The sequence below is a fragment of the Rhinolophus ferrumequinum genome, chromosome 4, assembly GCF_004115265.2.
Source record: "Rhinolophus ferrumequinum isolate MPI-CBG mRhiFer1 chromosome 4, mRhiFer1_v1.p, whole genome shotgun sequence".
In the NCBI taxonomy this organism is placed as follows: Eukaryota; Metazoa; Chordata; class Mammalia; order Chiroptera; family Rhinolophidae; genus Rhinolophus; species Rhinolophus ferrumequinum.
The window spans coordinates 100,322,781-100,341,812 of record NC_046287.1 but is presented as its reverse complement, the minus strand read 5'-3'; the positions used below and the strand labels follow the sequence as shown (position 1 = coordinate 100,341,812).

The 19,032-nt window shown below is 45.7% G+C and overlaps 1 protein-coding gene across 1 annotated transcript in view; it reads left to right on the top strand.

Annotated features, from left to right (window-relative positions):
- The first annotated feature begins 17,062 nt into the window (after nucleotides 1-17,062).
- The window catches only part of FLT1 (fms related receptor tyrosine kinase 1), a 159,265-nt gene continuing 157,295 nt past the window's right edge, over nucleotides 17,063-19,032 (top strand). Inside the window, exon 1 of the mRNA XM_033104221.1 lies at nucleotides 17,063-17,540. Within this exon, the coding sequence (XP_032960112.1) occupies nucleotides 17,477-17,540 (64 nt within the window). The 5' untranslated portion in view covers nucleotides 17,063-17,476. The remainder of the gene's footprint in view (nucleotides 17,541-19,032) is intronic.

Below are 19,032 nucleotides of genomic sequence, written 5' to 3'. Positions count from 1 at the left end.
TCTCTCCTTCTCATTAACCGGTTGCAACCAACTCTGCAAACATTTTCTATAAATTTAATTTTTGAAAATGTTGTTTCCTGTCAAAGTTTAAACTCTCAATTTTTAAAAATATACTTTGTTTTTTAGAGCAGTTTTAGGTTCACAGCAAAATTGAGTGGGAGGTACGGAGATTTCCCATGTGCGCCCCTGCCCTCCCCCACACGTATAACCTCTCCGGTTCATCGACAGCCTCACCGGAGCAGTACATTTGGTGTAATTGGTGAACCTACACTGATACATCTTAATTACCCAAAGTCCACAGGTTGCATTAGGGTTCACTGGTGGACCCTAATGGTGTTCACTGGTGTACATGCAGCCTGGGGGTTGGATAAATGTCCCCACCATTATGGTATCATACAGAGTACTTTCACTGCCCTAAAATTCCTCTGTGTCCCACCTACTCTCCTCTAAGCCCTCAGTTTTTGAGTTTATCATCATGCCTGATCTATGTTAAGATCAAAATAGAGAATGTTGAGAAAGAACTTTGAGGACTTTCTACACTCTCCGAGTAGGATATAAGTAAGAGTTATTGGACTTATTGATCTATTGTCAATATTGCCTTCTAACACTTCAGGTTTAAATCTGCTTTTTTCCTGATCACCCACGTCTAGCCCTTCCTTCTCCTCCTGCTGCAATAGTGAATGGTCTGTAAAACAATATTTGATATTTAAAACTTCTAGGGAAGCACTAAAAGGAACCCTTTGGGATCCTTTGTAGCGTGAAAATCATCCTCTAATTGTTTGGCTCCCAGCTGCCCCAGTCCTTACTGTCATCTGCCCAACTGAGTTGAGTCCAGCCATGTGTAAAAGCTGAGGCTACTTAATGCTCTGAATGAATGAATGAATGAATGAATGAATGATTATATTCTGTTTTTTGTTTGCATGTATTTTATTCATAATCTTAGAAAGAGATGATAGCTTATGGTCTGGAGGAATAAATTTGGGGAGAAAAAGGTGGCACAATCTCTAAGAGGTATAAATTGGGCACATCCTAGTTGCTCAACAAATACTTTTTAATGATGAAAACATTGGCTTGCTGCCATGGTTCCCTAAGATTAGGTGAGATTTGTGGCAGCAGAACGTGCAAAACTCTATGGATGGTACTGTGAGTTCACGTCTTAGGAGGGCCCTCATTGTTTTTGCAGAATACTTACTGGCCCTGGAAGCCATGTTGCTGTAGCTTTCTCTAGACTGTGCAACACTGACTTGAACCTATTGTATGTAGTAGCTGTTATTTATCTGTAGTTGCTTTTTATATGTGTGTGAGCCCCTTTGAGGGTTGGCAGACCTCTCCCTGTTTCTTGCACCTAGAAGTAAATTAACGTCTGATAATGATAATGGGTGACCTGTGTGACTCCAGGGGTCAAAAATCATCAGGCAGCACATTAAATGATGCTAACGCCCTCCAGTGGCAGTTTTCCAATGGCATTGTGGATGTGCTGCACGGGATGGGTGGAGAAGGGTCTTCTACTGGAATGATTGCATTGAGGTCCTGCTGCTCAGGGCAGTTTTGCAAACCTCTGTCTCAGAAGGATGGCAGCAACAGGCAGGGGCAGGTTGCTACCCCAAGCCTATTAATGGGGAAACTACTCAGGATTGAACTTTCCCCGTCATCAACCCTTAAAAAGAAATTTCTGAACATGCCCTGTATTCTATGAACTAGAAGGAAAAGAAAACTTTCCCGAAAAGAACTGCTCAGAGCTAGGGGGAAAGGATGAAAGGTTTTAATCTGTTCTCTTCAATAGAAATAGTTGTCTGTAGCCACAGCTCCAGGTTCCATCTGCCTAAACACCCTATTGGAGTTTCCATCTCACTTTATTGCTGCCAGCAGACAAGCAGGTTGTTCTCCCGCTGTCTTTTCACAAAAGGATAAGCCGGATTGAAGCGGAACAAGTCAGGGGCTTATTGAGTTTGTAGCTTCTTGGATAACCTTCAGCTAGGAGGATTTCAGGGCTGGCAAATAGAGAATGATTGCACGTCAGCCTGCCTCCCAGTGGACTGTTCGTGTTGACTTGTGTAGGTTACTATAGATGAATTTTGTTTTCTGCAAGGATTGCTGAAACATGTCAGTAAAGCTGCTCCTTGCCTGCCTTAAATAGATGTCTATATGAAAGACGTGAGCTCCGGGACTTAACAAGATGCCCTCTCTTGCTACCTGAGCCATCCTACCCTCTAACCTCCATTCCCCACTGGACTCCAGGACTTCTGATCTGATCCTTTCCCACCCCCAAGTTCCTGCCCTGGTTTCCTGCCTGTAATCTGCTCTTCTAGGACTGTCACCAGGTCCCTTTTCTAGAACTCTTCTCCTGAGGCTGGGACCTGGTTGGGAGCTCTATCAGACACCCTTTGCCTACTACCTTCCTAGGAATATATCCACCCCAATTTCTCACTGCCGTGCTCTGTCCGCATTTTCAGGTATCCTTGTACTTCCTTTTAGGGACCTTTCCCCATTGCTGACTAACTCTCTGGACTTGGACTAAAGAGTATGATAACTTATGGACATGACTATCCTCAGCAGGGTGACTTCTCCCGCGGGACCTCTGTTCCCCTCTTTTCTAGGGCCTCATTCTTCTTTCGCTTCAGCTTATTGCAAATATCCGACCGTTTTCCCACTGGACTCAATGACTGCTCAAAACCTTTCTGAAAGGCGGCAGGTTTACATTTAAAAAAATCAATAGAGAGTCATAGTTGTGGCATCTGAAAACAAAAAAAAACATGTGACAAGATGCGAAATACCCAGTGAGGTTTGCCATCGCCTTGCAGGTTTTAGTCCGCAAGGCTAGATTCCAAGTCTTCTCACTTCCTCCAGGGTTCTAAGCCAGCTGCTCCCGGCAAGCAGTGGTGCCATAGATTTTCAAATGGCTAGATTCTCCCACAGGTAAGATTCACTGAGTCCAAGAGTATAGCGTGGCTCTAATGAATCATGCATATAAAAGAAGCCCTTACACCTGAAACTGATTTTAAAAAGAGAAACAAAAAAAAGAAGCCTTTATCATAGAGAACATGTAGTAAACATTCTTTAAAAATCTTGAACATGAGTACCAAAGAGCAATATGCTGACCTCTTACTGGCAATGACTTATCATATTTTAAGCCTTAATTTCTAAGTGGCTCTACCCTGTCCTAAGTAGTTTAGGATCTGTAAGTAAATTTAAACATCTTACTTAAAGCATGATTTAATTAAATAAAACATATGGGTAAAAGATAGTACTAAAATTCAGTGACTTCAGCCTCCATCTTCAGCTGTATCCAATCTCTGGTCCTATGTGAGTTGGAAACACTTACTCAACTCACCTCAAACCCTTTGGCCCCTTACTCACACAAGCTTCTTTCCTGTATGAACTCTGGGTTCACGATAACAGGAAGGTTGTCCTTCACCAGTGTAGATGGAGCTTCCTTTTCTTTTCTTCCTTTCCTTCCTTTCCTTTCCTTCCTTCCCTTCCCTTCCCTTCCCTTCCCTTCCCTTCCCTTCCCTTCCCTTCCCTTCCCTTCCCTTCCCTTCCCTTCCCTTCTCTTCTCTTCTCTTCTTATAAAAATGTCTCCTCTGCCTCTCCTCTTGCCCTGTGTCCCTCCCAGGGTCCCTATGTGAAGGCAAGACTGCACTCACAAGAAGGCAACGGGAGCACCAAGGTTGTCTTCTTTCTAACCAGGTTTTACATGTTGGCCGCTTTTCTTAACCGGGTTCTTTGCCACTGGAAGCTAGAGTTCATGTTCAGGCATCAGAAACACACACACACACACACACACACACATGCACATGTAGACACACACCTGTCACCCCCACCCCCCAGGGCAAAACCAATCCTCAGGCTTCACTGAGCAAAAAAGACTCAATCTCTTGGAAATGTAAATCACAAAGATACAGGCAGACAAGATTGATGGAGGAGTCATTTTGAGGGGGAAGCCCACTGAGCACTTCCAGTGCGCTGAGCCTGTGATGTGAACACCTCCTGCCTTTCCCTTCATACAGCCCGCCGAAGCAGGCACTGGTTTATAACTGAGGAAGCTGAAGGTCACTCAGCTGACCATCACACGGCTGGTCAGTTCACAGGCGGAATCCAAAGTGTCCTCACTTCCTGGTGGGCAAGGGAGGGAAAATTCAGGCCTCCCTTTCTGAAGCCAAGGTTTTAGCTTTCCTTGGATCCCACAAGATCTAATCCCCATCACCCCCAATTCTCTGCCAATTTTTTTTTTTTTTTTTTTTTTTTTTTTTTTTTTTTTTTTTTTTTTTCTTTTATAAACCAGACCAAGTAGTTGTGGTCCCCAGTTGGTTCTAAGAACCCATCAGAGCTCTCCTGGGGAAACTGAGGCCTACTCTGTGTCTGAGGAACTAACACATTCTTTTATAGACTCCTGACTTTATAGCTAAAACATTAAGGCCAATTCAGGAAAGGAGCTTAGGAAATCAAGGAGGCTCAGAAAAGAAAATTCTTGAGATGCATGAGGTGAGTAACTGCTGCTACACAATGGAGTTGGTATGAGAAAGATCATGAATCAGGGTTACCTCAGTGTCACAGGACGTGGAGTCCAGAAGGAGTGAAACCGTGTGTGTGTGGAGGAGTTGTTGTCCCTCAACTGCTGAATTACTCACCATGTTTAGGTTAATGTTTTCCTCTTTCATTTGTGTGACTTCCCACATATGCCCTCTCCTTTTTTTTTTTTTTAACACGTACCGACATTTGGTAACTTTTCATTTTATGGTAGTAATATCTAGCTGTCCCCCTTTGGCAAACACTGGGAAATATTAAACCCACTTAGGCCTCAGATTTCTATGAATCCTAAAAATAGTGACGAGTCAAGCTTAAAACCCACACATTAGTCAATCATTAAGCTGAAGGTTCACTCTTTTCAAATAGATTTAAATTTTTTTAAATAGACTTTATATTTTAGAGCAGTTTTAGGTTCAAAGCAAAATTAAGCCAAAATTACAGAGTTCCCATATACCCCCCAAGACCCTCCCCCAACACACACACACACACACTCACACACAGCCTTTTCTACTATTAATATCCCCCCCTGGAGGGGTGCATTTGTTACAATTGATGAACTTACATCCGACACATCTTACTTACTCAAAGTCCATTGTTTACATTAGGGTCACTATTGGTTTCTATGGGTTTGGGCAAATGTATAATGCCATGTACCTGCCATTATAGTCATACAGAGTAGTTTGACTGCCCCAAACATCCTCTGTGCTCTGGTATTCATCCTTCTCTCCCCTAACTCCTGGTAACCACTGAGCTTTTTACTGTCTCCATAGTTTTGCCTTTTCCCGAATATCATATAGTGGAAACCATACAGTATGGAGCCTTTTCAGATTGGCTGCTCTCACTCAGTGAAGGGTGACTTCTTAAACCAGCACAGGCGTCTCTTTATATCAAGCTCCTGTCCTTGTACTTTGCCTCTAAAGCCTGATCCGATTGCTTTCTTCTGCCCTCTGATGGCTGGACACACACACCCACGTCACTCTGAGTGTCCCTGGAACGTTACCTCAAAAGCACTACAATGGCACTTATTTCTTTAATTATATAAAGTACAATGGGATATTCATAATCAAAACACACTCTTGCCATTTAAGAATGATAAATATCTTGCAAAAATAGTTCCACGTAACATGCAAATAGAGCCTGAGCTGAAAAACACTGCCTACAAGTATGCTCTCTAGATTCATGTAGTCAGAAAGTATGTTATTAATGCTTTATACCCAAAGGAAAACTATGGGGAGATTTTCATCTTCTTAGATCTTGGCCTTAAAGAGTCAAAGTAATTCCCGACCACAATAACAGATGGCATTACCTCAGGTTATCTAAAGACTCTGTGATTCAGAGCAGGCTCCTTTAAACAGGGGGCTCTGGTATGTACAGACGGTGGAGGTCAAGGGCATCTGGAGTCCTCTGCGGAGCAGCATGAACAACATGTTACAATTAAAACAGTAAGTTCAACAATGATGGTGGTGACCATAATAGTAATAATAGTGTGTCAAGTGTCACTGCCACTCGCTTTGCACATTAGCTCACACAGGTCTGACAATTAAGTTCGCGAACTTGCCACCGTGCACGTACATTGGCAGCACTGTACAAACAACTCGGGAAGGTTTCATGACTTTGGTATATCAGCGTCTCACAGCTGTGTTTGTGTCGATGTGTGGCGGTGTCTTGCCGAGTGGCGTTCATTATTGTTGTTGCGTGTTTTTGTGTGCCATTGTGAGAATGTGTGAGCTTGAATTAGAGCAACGAACAAACATTACACTTCTTGTTAAACTTGGCAAGAGTGGAAGTGAAATCAGGGACATGTTAGTCCAAGTTTATGGGGATAATGCCATGAAGAAAATGGCAGTGTACAAATGGATTAAACGTTTTTCTGAGGGGAGAGAACACATCACAGATGAAGAAAGTTCAGGGCGGCCAGTAACAATCAGAACTGATGAAAACATTGGAAAAATTCATCAACTTGTGTGTCAAAATCATCAGCTGACTGTGAGAAGCAGAGCAGAGCAAGTAAACATCGATAGAGAAACAGTTAGGAAAATCTTAACTGAAAATCTTGGCATGAAAAAGATGTGTGCAAAAATAGTCCTGAAGGAGCTCACCAATGAACAAAAGCAAAGGAGAGTCAAAGTTTTCCAAGACCTTTTGGAGAGGTAAGACGATGTTTTGAGCCATGTTATCACTGGTGACGGAACAAGAGTGTACCAATACAACCCTGAAACAAAGCATCAAAGTGCACAATGGAAGTCAGCCAATTTTCCACGACCAAAAATGTTCTGTCAGTCCAAATCAAGAGTCAAAACGATGTTGCTAACCTTTTTTGATGTCAGAGGGATTATTCATTATGAATTTGCACCAACTGGACAAACAGTTAACCAAGTTTACTATTTGGAAATGCTGAAAAGTCTGTGTGAAAAAGATGAAAATGACCTGAACTTTTCGCCAACAATTCATGGCTCCTGCATCACGACAATGCACCAGCTCACACGGCACTGTCTGTAAGGGAGGTTTTAGCCAGTAAACAAAAAACTGTATTGGAACACCCTCCCTACTCTCCTGATCTGGTCCACAATGACTTCTTTCTTCACCTGAAGATAAAGGAAATATTAAAAGGAAGACATTTTGATGACATTCAGGACATCAAGGATAATACTGAAGCACTGATGGCCATTCCAGAAAGAGTTCCAAAATAGCTTTGAAGGGTGGACTAGGTGCTGGCAGTGCATAGCTTCCCAAGGGGAGGACTTCAAAGGTGACCGTAGTGATATTCAGCAATGAGGTATGGAGCACTTGTTCTAGGATGAGTGCATGAACTTAATTGTCCGACCTGCATAATTCTCACTATTACAGTGATTATCCCCATTTTACAGAGGAATAAATCGAAGCTCAGAAAAGTAAAGTAATTTGCACCAAGCAGAGGCAGATCCTGTTTTTGGGGGTGGAATGAATATACACTAACTTAGTTATGTGGCCCTGGTTGGTTACACCACCTTTTCTTCATTTATAAAGGATGAGTTAGTAGGGCTTTTCTAAACCGAAGTCGTATTTTAAGTGGTTGTTAATTATAATTGCTGCTCTTTCTAGAAACTGAAATCACAGGATTCCTGTTTTTTCCCTCTTCCAACACCATTAAAAAATTTTTAAATTTAATTTATTGAGGTAACATTGGTGAACAATATCATGTAATTTTCAGGTGTACGTGATTATATCTGACCTCCAGTACCATTTTTAAAGTGGGAAAGCATTTTAAGTCCAGAGAACAAAATAGGCAAACACAAAAGCCGGCCACAGCTTGCCCAGCTATGCAAGAGGAATTGGTGGCCACCCGAGGTCCGGGCAGGCCAGCATCCTGTGAGCTTTTGCGTCTCCTGACCTTTTCATCAAAGCTCTTTACCTGTAGGTCCTTCCAGGTCCCAGAGCTCAACCGGGCCATGTGGAATGCTTGAACAGGGATGGGTCGGCTCAGGCAAGGGCAGGCCACATCCGCTGTTGTCCTGCCTGAGCCTTTCATAGGTCCTGGTAAAGGTTACGGCCATAAAGCTTACAGCCATACTCAGCTGTGCTGACGGAAGCGAAAGGAAGCATTTTCCACACCTGCGGGGTGCTGCAGGGCAGCTCCATGGTAGCAGTGGTGATTGGTGGGAAACTCAAGGAAAGGAGGCTCAGAAATGAGAGGACTGCAAGGCCCTCACCGCCAGCCCTTGGTTGATCAAGGGTTTTGCTTATTAAAGGAACTGGTGGGTTTTCTTATATAAAGCTTAGGCTTCTGTGCTGGAACTTCAGTAACAGAGGCCCATGGGAATAGGCACTGGAGGATTAGTTAGGAAGAGAGCAAAGGAGCATGCCAAACAAACAGTACTGTGTAATGATAGCTGACACTTAGTACTTATTTCGGTCCAGGACTATTCTACATGCTTTTCTGGATTCCTCCTTTAAGCTTAAATCTAATCTTCAATCTCACAACACACCTATTATTAAGTCATCATACCTGCTTTGGAGAGTAAGAGACTGGGGCCCAGAGAAGTGAAGTGGTTTGCTAAAGGTCATATATCCAGGAGAGGCTGAGAACCCCTGGCAGGCTAGCCCCAGAAGCTGTCGTGCACCCAGCTTATTAGCAGAAGGTCTTTGTTCTCTGCTGTTCCATGTCATTTTCTGGGTGCGGGTGACCTTCGGTCCAAAGGTGGTGATTCTGACCTAAAGGAGGTCTGAGCTGATCTGCAGGCAAATCTTTCCTTCTACTGATTTATCAGACCACTCCACACCGACCCAGTGGATGAAGCAGTGGGTCTCCTCTCTAATAGGCTTGGTGTTAAGGGACCCGAAGGGCTGGGTGGGACTGCCCGAGAGAGTCTAAGCGGTAAGCCCAAGGTCATTCAGATTCAGGTTCACTGTGGACAAAGCACGTTGCCTGTTTCCATGCAGTAAGATCAGGTGGCTGGACTAGACTTTCTATGAGGTTCATTTGTAACTAATATTTTATGATTTTATGTTTTATCTTCATCGGTCTTCTGGAATCTTTCTTTTCCAAACATTGGAACTTCTCTTCTTCATAAATTTTAGGAAAAAATGGCCAATTGTCTTGTAATATTGTTTTCCTGTTCCTAAAATTGCTTAGGACACTTGCCAACAAATCTTGTGCTTTTTTTTAACATAGTTTTTAAACTCTTTTTTAATAATATCATTAGATGATTGAGCATAGTTTTCTATTCTTTTACTCTAAGTTTCATTTTCTTTACTTTATGATTCCCATCCACAATTTTTAAGTAAATATGATGGAGAAGAAAGGATTTTCAAAGCTTGTGCATTTCCCTCCTCTCCATATGAGGTCTTACAATTAAGTTTGTGAACTTGTTGCACCGATGTTGCTAAACTTTTTTGATATCAGAGGGATTATTCATTATGAATTTGTACCAACTGGACAAACAGTTAACCAAGTTTATTATTTGGAAGTGCTGAAAAGGCTGCGTGAAAAAGTTAGATGACCTGAACTTTTCACCAACAATTCATGGCTCTTGCATCACGACAATGCACCAGCTCACACGGCACTGTCTGTAAGGGAGTTTTTAGCCAGTAAACAAATAACTGTATTGGAACACCCTCCCTACTCACCTGATCTGGCCCCCAATGACTTCTTTCTTTACCCAAAGATAAAGGAAATATTGAAAGGAACACATTTTGATAACATTCAGGACATCAAGCATAATATGATGACTGCTCTGATGGCTATTTTCCAGAAAGAGTTCCAAAACTGCTTTGAAGGGTGGACTAGACGCTGGCATCGGTGCACAGTTTCCCAGGGGGAGTACTTCGAAGGTGACCATAGTGATATTCAGCAATGAGGTACGTAGCACTTTTCCTAGGGTGAGTTTGGGAACTTAATTGTTAGACCTCATATTGATAGTATTGTTTCATGATTCTCCTTTTAAAGAACTTTGCTATTTTCTTTCTTCTTTTCCCTTCTTGATCTTGTTTCTGCTTATCTGTGTTACTTCTTAACACAGCAGTACTTTTCAAATTAAGTGGATTTTTCAAACCATAAGTTGTTCCCCTGTGTGTGTACTTTATAGCTGCTCATACCTCTTCTTCAACACACCCTGGATTTGCTGAAAACGCGTGGGAAGGATACATGTCCTCATGACAGTCAGCAAAACCAAAGCTCTGGTCACCAAGAAATAGTGACTGTCCCTCTCTTCTCTCTAGATTCATTTCTTTCCTACGTTCAGATCCTAAAATTTACTTTGGGCTGACAGTTTGCATTTTCAATTTCAGACTAAAAAAGAAAAATGCGTTTTCTTCAAAAAGCATTTTAAAGACATACATATACAAGAAGAAAGAAATATATATAAATTATATACCCATGACCACCCAGCTTCAACATTATCAACATCTGACCTATCTTGTTTCATCTTTACTCCTTTTGGATAATTTTGAAGCAAATCTCAGACATTTTATCACTTCATCTGTGATTACTTCAGTATGTGAAGAAAGGGAATTGTATTTAAATAATAAACTATTATTTGGCTGGGTTTCAAACTTCAGCAAGAAAAACCACACTAATATTTGACTTGGTGCTTCAGACATTGATATGTTTTATGTCTGAAAATAAGATTTGTTTGTCCCATCTTGACAGGAACTTGTTTTCTTTTATGTGGATAAACAGTTGTCCTCCAAAATACAAAAACACTGATTCTGATATTTTATACAAGTATTCTGAGGAAATTTTTATTATCAAACTACAGAAGCAAAATTATTTAGCAGTCTAAAAATGAGGAGCAAACAGCTTAGGATGTTGTGTCTTTCAGGTCATAATCGGAAGCAATCTTCTGTTTAGCTAGAACTTGATTTTGTGGAATATTATTTCTTCAACAGAGGAAACTGAAGCCACTCATACTTCTTCCTTCCATGGTAACATTAGGTGAGCTCAGGGACCTAACTTTCTTACACACACCAGATTTCCCGGGTTTTGCATGTGGTGATAGCTTAGAAAGCTACAGACCCATGCCACTGCACTGTGACTGACATGGGCCTGTGGCATGACACACACAGGCTGGGCTTCTCCGTGGGCTCTGCTGCTGCTGATATACATGAGCAATCTGTCTGGGAGGAGTCTGGAAGAGGTGCAGGAAGGAAAGGGCTGGTCTTCCACTGAAGCTGCCAGGCGACCTGCCCTGGGGCTATGTCTGGAGTTGGGGAAACTTCTGAAGACAGATGACTGAAGGTGGAGAACACTGCTGGTCACCCCTACTTACTCCGGGGTGCAAATGAAATTCATGGCTTTTAACCAGCTTTGTAGTCATAGCCCAGCCATTACACAAAACTCAGACATTTTATATATATACATATATATATATAAAATTTTGTCCAGCCTTAAGAGACAGCACTCTGATGATGAATTTCTACTTCCTTAAAATGTTTGGGTCTGAGACAGATGATCATTTCAAGCCCTTCTGTGGCTCAAGCAGCAAATAAAGTAGGTTGCTTTCAACTGGCCACTTACCTCAACCTGGCTGAAACCTAGTCCTCCCCTCTGCTCCCCTCCCCTCTGCTCCCCTCCCCTCTGCTCCCCTCCCCTCTGCTCCCACCTGCAGTGCTCAGCAGCTCACAGCCCTCCTTGGAAACGTGGGTTCTCTTGGGCTCCTCCTCTCCCTCACCTCGACCCCAAAGTGAATTTCTCTCTCCATCCCGTCTCCAAACTACTAACCAGAGATCTTTCCCTTCATTGTTCCAGTCTGATCCTCTCGCCACTTAATAGTTTGTTTCTTCATAAATCTATTTAGTAGCTTAGTCCTTTCCTGTCAGTCTCATTACCTTTTAGTCCCCTCTATGGTAGCCTACCATCCTAAACCATCCCTTCCTAGGACTGGCAGGATGAAACACATTTAAATTTATCTACCAAGTCATCAAGGTCCCTCAACCTTTCCTACTTGAACTTGGTGCCTCCCTCCTCTTCTGACTCCTCATCCACACACTTTCCTCCATAGCTGATTGGTTTTACTCCCTTCACCTTCTTTTCAGAATGCCCTCTCCTCTCTGCTGGTACAATCCTGTTTACTACCTTCCAAACCATTGCCCAACTTCATAATTAATAATTCTTTGTAGTACTCACAACTGTATCTTGTTCTTGCTTTTATTATAGTTGTGGTAGAATTGCTTCCCAAGGTTTTATGTAAGCCTGGCCATCTCAAACTGTAAGGCCTTCTAGGGAAATAATTATATCTTCCAATGTTACTATTTTCAACATGACTGACACATGACTGTGTAAGGCGTATGTGCCACAAAATATTAACTGAAAGAACAGATGGATCATGCGCTCTGACACAGACCTTTTCTTTCTGATTGCTCAGCCAGGGCCACTGTTGGACTAAGCTGCCTACAAGTTTCAAATGAAGCAAGAATATTGATGTGCATGTGTGTGTGTGTGGTGTGTGTGTGTGTGCATGTGGTGTGTGTGTGTGTGTGTGTGTGAGAGAGAGAGAGAGAGAGAGAGAGAAAAGTGGATTGGAGGAGGAGGGAATGAGTACTGAGTGTGTGTTTAACTAAAAAATATTCCAGGGTCAAATTTATTTTGGAATTATTTATAACGATGAAGTTGAAATATCGAGTCATAGGAAAATATTTTGCAGCTATTAGATAATAATTATGAGGCTATGCAGACACATGGAAAATAAGAGCGCTCTATATGAAAAAGACTAGCGTGAAATCTAACAAAGACATGGTTTATGTGGGGATGGTTCCGTTTTGATTCATCCTCTGTCCCTCTCCCCATCTCTTCAACCGTCAAAAATGTTTTCTCACTAAGAGTGTATTAAAATAATATAATATTTTTTAAATAAGAAAAAGTCAATAGCTGACAGTTATATACTGAGATAAAATTCACCTTTGGCAAACTTGTTAATTATCATGATTAGATGACACTTACGCAGATTTCTTTAGCCGACTATTTTTCCCTTAGTATTCCCTTCTCTGTTTTGCCTTTCTCCTGCCCCAATCTTCTTTACTGATATCAGTCTGGATTTTTGTTTTTTTTGTTTTTACTTTCCTAGAATACCTTGAATAAAACTTACCTGTCTTATTAACTCTTGTTCAGACCATCAGTTATTCCTAATAATGACATGGTAAATACTAACGAGTTAATATGCAGCCCTCCCTTGACAAAGGAATACTTTGGTTTCCTCAACCTCTTTAAATCCATTCATTCATTCATTCATTCATTCATTCATTCATTCATTCATTCATCTCTCTCCTCCTTAATGATTTTGATGACGACCCAAATGGCACACTTATCCTATTTGTGGATAATTTGAAGCAAGAGATATAGAATATGCACTAAATGGCAGAATTGGAGATCAGAAAGATTTCAAACAGGCCAGAAAGATGGACTAAATCAAATAAGAAGTTTAATAAAAGGGTGTATAAGGGTCTGCGATTTGAGTTGTCAAAGCCAGGGCTGTACAGCTCTTGTGAAAAAGCCTCCGGGTGTTAACCCAGAGTAGGTTCCCTAAGAGTGCAGGGTCTGAAGTAGCCGACAGAAAAGGCTTCTTTGATCTTAGGTTGCAGTAACAGAAGCACAGTGTCTATGTCACAGCCCCTGGGGAGCAGAAGGAGATACGAGCTAACTAGGAGTCCAGCACTGGGACACACAGCCTCAAAAGAGCTGGAACCCTGAATAAATCAACGTGAGATAAGCAAGAGCGGCCGGGTGGCTCAGTTGGTTAGAGCGTGAGCTCTCAATAACAAGGTTGCCAGTTCGATTCCCACATGGGATGGTGGGCTGCGCCCCCTGCAACTAAAGATTGAAAATGGCGACTGGACTTGGAGCTGAGCTGCGCCCTCCACAACTAGATTGAAGGACAATGGCTGATGGGCCCTGGAGAGAAACACACTGTTCCCCAATATTTCCCAATAAAATTTATTTAAAAAAAAAGTGAGATAAGCACTAACAGGTGAGGAACAGGTAGTTGGGACCAGAGTGAGGTGTGGGGGTGGGGGAGAGGCAGAAAAGAGATGGCCCCCGAGGAACTCCATCCGCAGTGCTTGCCACACCAGGTCTGTATGTGCTTCCTCCAAGCAGCCTGAACTGTCATGTCGTGTGGCTATGTCTTGTGAGGTGTTCTTTTCATATAACACAGCAGGGTTTTATGAGATCATTTGGTTGCCGTGGCCAACCACACATACTTATGCTATGCAGCGTGTAGCCACAGATGTTATTTTTTCCTTTGGTCTGAAGCTACCTAGCCCATGTGGGGATGAGATTCCTGATTGAGCCCCAGTGACTGCAAGCTGAGCCCTTCCACACATGGTCCGCTGCAGGAAGATGAGGCCCTGGGTTCTCTCTTGTCTCCCACACTGATGCTCCCACACTATTATTCCGTCTTGAACATTAAAACTGTTGGTTTTACCAAGAGTGTGCCTCTGAATAGGGACTAGAAAGAATCCTCAGAGAATGTTTATAGCTGATAACAAGAGAGAGTGTCTGGTTTTGCAGGAGATGAAATGTTCTTTGTGTGTGGGCAGGAAGGAAGTAGATAGTCCACTTCAATAGCTTTTTATATGCACCAGGCATGTTGAAATAGATCTTTTCCATCTCCACTATCTATAAAACCTCTTCGTTAGTGATTTAGTTGGAGAGTACTGTAGCCCATTCTTATTCAAATGTATTATCTCTTTTAGTGGAGCGAGGGAGAGGGTTGAGAGTCATACCTTTCTTTCTCATCATTTTAATTTAGATGTTCATTTATCTCAATGCTAAAATTTATCTAAGCTAAAATGAAATCATGAGCAAACCTGGTGACAACCTGTAGCATGTTGAATTCTTGTGAGGAAGCTAATGCGACTAACAAAAGAAGAAGTCGTAAAGAAATTGCTATCATTAAAGCCTGCAACTTTTCAAAAGAATAGTTGGGGGATTTGTGAAGGACCACTCGATGCAAAATGATTTTGGGGTAAATTAAGTCATTCAACCATGACTCTTTTAACCTTAAATAATTGAGCAATAAATTGTTGACTGGCATCTGAGATTATGAAACCTGTTTCAGCCGTTCAACAATGACCTGTTCCGGCTTCACAAACGAAGTCTTTACATTCCTTTCTGAAGAGGGTATTGGGAGAGTTTTTTAAAAATCAAATCGCATTTGAAAAGTTGTATTAAACTTTTGTAGGTTGTGCTATGGACCACTTTCCCCCCAGGGTCAGCTAAGGGTCTCTCCTGAGAATCCCCCCTGAGTCCTCCAGACCGGACAGACCACCTCTTCTCTGTGCCCATAGCAAACCCGAACCTCCCCCACCCATCCCCGCCCCCGCCCCCGCCCCCAGCCCTGTGATCCTGACACTATGCTGTCTTGGCCCCTTTCCGTGCCAACTTCCTTCCCAGATTCTAAGCCCCGTCCTTAGAAGGCAGAGATGAGATCTTCCCATCAGTGTTTTTTGGCTCTAACACAATGCCTGGTCCATAGGAGGTGGCAGAAGGGCAATGCTGACGGCTTCTCCTTCGGAGGGATGGGGGCAGTGACACGGGGCTCTGAAGTGAGGCTCTCTCTCGGGTGAGTCCCAGACTGTGACCTGGGCTGGGGGACCAGGTTCGAGAAGGATCCGCTGTCAGCTTCCATCCCTGCGTTCCGTGTTTACTTTCAAGGAATGAGCCTGTGGTTTTGGAGAAATCAGGCTCGGGCGAGGCAGAGTAAAACGGCCAGGGAGCGCGGTGAGGAGCACTGCGAAAATGGAAAAGGGTGATGAAGCCCGCGGGCTAGCAATGACCTCGCGCGTCTTGCTTCCTTTTGAACCACGAGGGACTGTGGCTCAGGCGCCCCGGCGCCAGGTGCGCGGACACGCGTTTCCTGCGTGGGGCGGAGGGTGGCAAGGACCTGTCCTTGTTCTACAGTGCAGAGAGGTGTGGCAAGTTCGAGTTGCCCAATCTTCCCATACGGGGAGGTAGTCCAGTCCTTCTGGAAGAGTCGCTGGCCCCGTTTAGGAGTCATCACAATTCCTTTTATCTTGACCATCTGCAGGTTCCAGTAGAACTATTTTTCAAGGCGGCGGTATTTACAGAGAGAAGGCTGAGCTGCTCAGTGGAGCCCAGGACGCTTCCAGCCTTTGAGGTCATGCGGACAAAATTAAAGAACAAAGTGGAATTGGTGCCATCGCAAATGATCTAGTGGCTCAAGTTTATTTCACTTGGTTTTTTTCGAAGACCAGCAGTCAATCGTCTTGCGTAACAAGCTCCCATCAGAAAGATTTTTTTCGAGCATTTAGGAAATAAAGTTCACGTGCCAGGTCGGCCCTTACAAGTTGTAGGAGCAGTTTCACGCCTCAGCTTTTAAAAAGGTATCACGATACTAAGCCTTGTTTTTCTTCTAGGAAGCGGCGGGTTTAGGAAACGACTTGGGCGGGAGCATCTGTGGCCGAAAAAGACACAGACGCACTCCCCAGGGACCAGAGCCGGTTCGCGGTCTTCCAGAAGGTGCCAGGCAAGCGTCCGGTGCCCTCCGGCGCTCCCATTCCAGTCCCCGGTTCCGAAGGTTTCCGGCGCCTTCCTAGACGTCTGGGTACAGTCAGGGAGCTGGGGGGCAGCTGGACAGGCGGGAAGGGCAAGGACGAGAAGGGAGTCGGACTGCGCCTCACTCCTTGGTGCCAAGAACACCGTCTCGGGGGCGCGGCCAGCTTCCCGTGGATCGGACTTTCCGCCCAGGGGGCGGGCGGTGGAGCTGCAGTCCTGTCCCCTTCCCAGCTTCGGGCGGCCCCCAGGGCTGAGTAAACCGGGTGGAGGGAGACTGCAAGGATTTCCTGAGCACTAAGGGCAGGAGGAGGGACGGGGGCAGGAGGAGGGACGGGGGCAGGAGAGACGGGAGCGCGGACCCTGAACCTGCCCGGGGCTGCGCTCCCGGGACGCGTCTCCAGCGCCTCCCAGAGCACGCGCGCTCTCCGCCCCGCGGAGCGCTCAGCCCCGGCCCCCCGCCCCCGGCGGCCCCCGCCCCTCTCTGTAGCCTTAGGGAATCAGGTCCCGGAGGAAGAGGGTAGGTGGGGAGGCGGATGAGGGGTGGGGGACCCCTTGACGTCACTGGAAGGAGGTGCCGGGGTAGGAAGTGGGCTGTGGAAAGGTTATAAATGGCCCCCGCCCTCAGCTGCTCTTCAGCAAGGTCCGCTGGAGTCTCGGAGCGCGCCCGCCGGACACTCCTCGCGGCTCTTCCCCGGCGGCGGCGGCGGCGGCGGCGGCGGCGGCGGCTCCGGCTCGCAGCGAGTTCCCGGACTGGAGCGCAGCGGCCAAGCACGCGGAGCTGCGAGGATTACCCGGCAAGTGGCCGTCTTCCTGGCTGGAGCCGCGGATAGTGGCGCCCGGGGCGCGCAGCCAGAGCGCAGGGCCAGCGGCCGCCGAGAGCAAGAAGACAGTTTCCGGCGGCTGGATAGGTCTCCCGTCAGGAGCGCGGGCACCGGGCGAGCAGGCCGCGTCGCGCTCACCATGGTCAGCTGCTGGGACACCGGCGTCCTGCTGTGCGCGCTGCTCGGCGGTCTGCTTCTCACAGGTAGGGCGCGACCCGGGCCGTGATGGGGCGGCAGGGGCACACCCTGGTGGCCGGGGCCGGGGGCCCTCGGGGAGGCGAGCCTCAGCGGGAACCTGGGACACGCGTCGCATTGGGCACGCCTGGGGCCGTGGCGCCCTTCTCCTCCGCTGGGTGGTCAGGGTGCGCGCCTCGGAGAGCAGCAGGCGGGACCCGCGGGCATCGCCGCCCGGGACAGCGCTGGGCTCCAGCCGCTTGGCGGCTGAAGTCGTTGATCCGTTCTGCCTGGCTCCGTGCTCGGGGAGCGCCGCGCACCCGGATCTGCCTGACCCCCAGACCTGCTTCCAGAAGGCCTGGAGCGGGTCCCCGGGCCCTCCGGAGCCTAGAGCCGCGGCGCTCAGAACTCCCGTGAGGCCGCCGGGGGGCTGGGCTGAGGCCCCACGGTGGCGATGTTGGGCACAGGCCACGACGTCGCGCCTCGAGAGGGAAGGAGGAGAGCCCTCCTGGAGGCGTTCGCTTGTTTGCCGGGAGCAGACAAAACCCCGGAGATGGCAAGAGCTGGTATCTTTCGACTCACTTCGGGTCCCCGAGCCCGACTGTCCCCGGGATGTCCTACGAGCGTCCACTCCTCCCGCGTTTCTCCCACCGCGGGGCCGGAGCGCGCAGCCTGCCCAGGTCGCGGACCTGAGTGAACCTGACCAACGAGGCCAGTCGGGAACCCGAATGCCGTTAAGTTTCGGAATTGCAAATCTAGCCTTTAAATTCCGAAAGAAGAAAGGGCCGACGATTTGGACCAAAAGATGCCTTTGAGGAACGAGTGAGGTCCGCCCCTTTCCTGGGTGTTAGGGAAACAGGCAGCAGAACCTTCGGGGCCAGAAGGTCGCACAGCGATTAGGTTGGAAGCCGCCCCAGCGAGGAGGCGCCACAGCCCGCGGGGATTTCGGAGCTCGGACTCGAGGCTCTGCCTAGCGGGACAGAGTGGCCGAGCCTTTTGGTTCGGCCCCGTGGGCACAGAGAGCCAGATTTCGGAGCGCCTTTCTGTTAACCATCATGGAGAAAAGGTGAAATATGACATGAAAGACAGTAGCATAAAATAAAATAAATAATTGCAATGATCCCGGGAAAGAAAGTCAGTAGGGTTGAGCGTATTTTGTTTTAAAAAATTCTTGTTAAATTCCAAAGGCTGTAACAGTCAAACAGTCTTTCACAGTGGGAAAACTAATTAGACCATCAGTTTCTAAATAACAAGCAATAGTGCCAACTAGATTGGTGAAACCATTAAACCTAGAAGCAAGGTGAAGTAATTCTGAGAACTCGCTGTAAGTGGGGAAAGTTGCTAAAACAACTATATTAAATTAAATGTTGCTTTTCTAATTCAAAACTACATTTTTGTTTTGAAAGTCACTTTTTTTGATACAATTGCTTAGAGCGTTTAAATAACTTGCTAAAGTCCATCTGTCTGTTACATAAAGGTAAATCTAGGTTATTGCCGTAAATCCGAAGAATGGAGGGAAGA